The sequence below is a fragment of the Athene noctua genome, chromosome 30 (assembly GCF_965140245.1).
Source record: "Athene noctua chromosome 30, bAthNoc1.hap1.1, whole genome shotgun sequence".
NCBI classification, from domain to species: Eukaryota; Metazoa; Chordata; class Aves; order Strigiformes; family Strigidae; genus Athene; species Athene noctua.
Genome location: NC_134066.1, coordinates 582,373 through 585,069, shown reverse-complemented (window position 1 = coordinate 585,069; position 2,697 = coordinate 582,373). Strand labels below are relative to the sequence as shown.

The window sequence follows — 2,697 nt, the reverse complement described above, 5'->3', positions numbered from 1 at the left end:
GCACCGGGGCCCTCCTGGAGCTCCTTCCTCCCTAAGCGGGGCCTCCCCATCCCGTGACCTCTCCGGGCACCTCCCGAGGCTCCTCCCACGCACCGGGAGCCCCCCCCGGGGCCTTTGCCCAGCAGCCGGGGTCCTCCCGGGGCTCCCCCGCCGCCCTCCAGGACGGGGGTCATGCGGAGGGGCGGGGATCCCGGTGCCGGCTAACGTCCTTCCTCCGCAGGCCCCCCCGGCCCGGTTCTTCCGCGCTGCCCCCCCGGTGCTGGCGGCGGACAAGGAGTCGCTGCTGCAGCTGCGGCGGCGAACGGGGTTGCCGTTCATGAAGTGCCAGGAAGCGCTGCAGCGCTGTGGGGGGGACATGGGGCAGGTGGGGGCTCGGGGGGGGGCGAACCGGGAGGGAGCCGAGGGGGGGGTCCCTGAGGGCAGTGGCGGAGGGGAGGGGATGGGGAGCTGGGGGGAGCACCCAGGAATCAGGGGGGAGCCAAGGGGTGGGGGATGATGGTCCGGGGGGGGGGGGGGGCAGGGAGCTGGGGAGGGGGCAGCCAAGGGAGGGGGTAAGGAAGGGGATGGGGGGGAGGAAGGAGGGGTGTGTGTGGAATCTGGGGGGGGACAGGGGGGGCTGGCAGGGGGACACCAGGAGGGGATAAGGAAGGGGGATGGGGAGGGATGTAGGGGGGGAAGATGCGGGGGGGGGGGGGGGGGGGGGAGAGAGCGCGGGGGGGTCCCACGGGCAGTTGAGCCAGAGCAGCACTGTCCTGTGGGTGGGAGGGGTCTGTGCCCCCACGATGAGGGGATGCCACCACCCCCCCCCATTGTGTGTGTGTGATCCGTGTCCCCCCCCATGCCGTGTCCCCCCCCGCAGGCAGAGGCCTGGCTGCAGGAGGCAGGCGCAGCAGCAGGGCTGGAGCAAAGCCCCCAGGTGCTGGGCCGCCGGACGCGGGAGGGGCTGGTGGGGCTCCTGCGGGAGGGGCCAGCGGCCGCCATGGTGGAGGTGGGTGACACGTTTTGGGGCGGGGAGCACACACACGAACCGCCCCCCCCCGCCGGGCTCATTTAATGTCACCGTCACTCCCGCAGGTGAACTGCGAGACGGATTTTGTGGCCAGAACCGCGGAATTCCAGCGGGTGGTGGGGGAGGCGGCGCTGGGCACCATGGCCCACTGCCGGGCTGCCGCCGCGCCCCCCCCCGCCTCCTGCACCAAGGTGGGGAGGCAAAGGGGGAGAAAAAGGGGGTGCGGGGGGGCTAACCCAGCAGCCCCCCCCTAAAAAAAAACCCCTTTTCCCTCTCTCCCAGCACATTCTGCAGGCGGATGAACTGGCGCAGCTCCGGACGGGGGCCGGGGGGGAGCTGCTCAGCGACCACCTTGCACTGGCTATAGGTGAGTGCTGGGGGGGGCCCCAAAAACCAGTTTGGAGGGGAGGGGGTGACAAACCCCTGGAGAGGGACAAAAACTCCTCGGGGGGGGGGGGGGAAAAAACCCAGGAGAAAACTCTGGGGCAGTGACCAGAGCCGTGTCCTTCCCCTGGGGCCGTGGTTTGGGAAGGGGGGTGCTGGGGTAGGACCCCCCCCCCCCTGCATGCTGCCAACCCCAACCCCTTTTTTTAGGGCAATTAGGTGAAAATGTGACCCTGCGCCGCGCGGCGTGGCTGAGGGTGCCGGAGGGGGACGGTTACATCGCTGCTTACGCCCACGGGTGGCTGCCGGCGCCAGCGGCCACCGGGCCGGCGGTGGCCATGGGCACGTACGGGGCGCTGGTGGCCTGTCAGGTGCCGGAGCCCCGGCCCTCGGTGGCCACGCTGGAGGAGGTGGGGCGCAAGGTGGCCCAGCACGTGGTGGGGATGGCACCCACGGCCGTGGGGACCCCCCAGGACCAACCCCGGGGCGGGGGCGAGGGCGAGGAGGAGGAGGAGACGCGGCTGCTGGCCCAAAGTTTCCTGCTGGAGCCCGGCCTGACCGTGGGGCAGTTCCTGGGGGCGCGGGGGGGGCCGCTGGCCGTGCGGGATTTTCTCCGCTTTCACTGTGGTGAGGAGACCCCCACCCCGGCGGGGTAGGGCCGGGGGGGGCACACACCCCCCCCCAGCCCTGGGGCAGGATTAAGTCCCCCCAGAGCTCAGCCCAGCGCCCCTGGGGCAGGACGAAACCCACACGGATCTCACCCCCCCTCCGCGTCAGGATCAGGCCCTCGCTGGAAGCCCCTGGCAGCGGGGGGGGGGTGTGGAGGGGGGTGTGTGTAACTGTGGTACCCTGACCCCCCCCGAGCCGGTTTGGGGGGGTGAGGGGGGCAGTGTGAGCCCCCCCCCCCAGCATCTCGGGGGACGAGGCAGAATAAAGCTGTGGAGGAACCAGCCCCCCGTGTTCTGTGGGGGGAGGACGCGGGGGGGCTCCATTTCCCACCCTATGTGTGTGCCCCCCAGCCCCGGGGCTGCTCCCAAACATCCCTGGGCCCCCCCCCAGCACCCCACAGAAACCACTGTTTTGTTTGTGGGTTTTGTTTTTTTTTTAATGGCAAATTGGTACAAATGGTCCAAAAATATGGGGGGGGGGGGCAGGGAAAAGGGGTGCAGAGGCCTGGGGGGGGCTGTGCCCAGGAGCCCCCCCACAGGGAGGGACACACACACACACACAGACTGGGGGTGTTTGGGGGGGGCGCTTTCTTGCACCCCTTGAGCTGTGTTGGGGTGACACTGGGGGGGGGGTGT

General features: G+C 70.5%; 1 protein-coding gene across 1 annotated transcript in view; it reads left to right on the top strand.

Annotated features, from left to right (window-relative positions):
• The window catches only part of TSFM (Ts translation elongation factor, mitochondrial), a 2,822-nt gene extending 486 nt beyond the window's left edge, over nt 1–2,336 (top strand). The window contains exons 2-6 of the mRNA XM_074929408.1: nt 162–364; nt 860–988; nt 1,075–1,200; nt 1,292–1,376; nt 1,604–2,336. Coding sequence (XP_074785509.1) covers nt 162–364; nt 860–988; nt 1,075–1,200; nt 1,292–1,376; nt 1,604–2,049 — 989 coding nt within the window. The 3' untranslated portion in view covers nt 2,050–2,336. The remainder of the gene's footprint in view (nt 1–161; nt 365–859; nt 989–1,074; nt 1,201–1,291; nt 1,377–1,603) is intronic.
• The last annotated feature ends 361 nt before the right edge of the window (nt 2,337–2,697 follow it).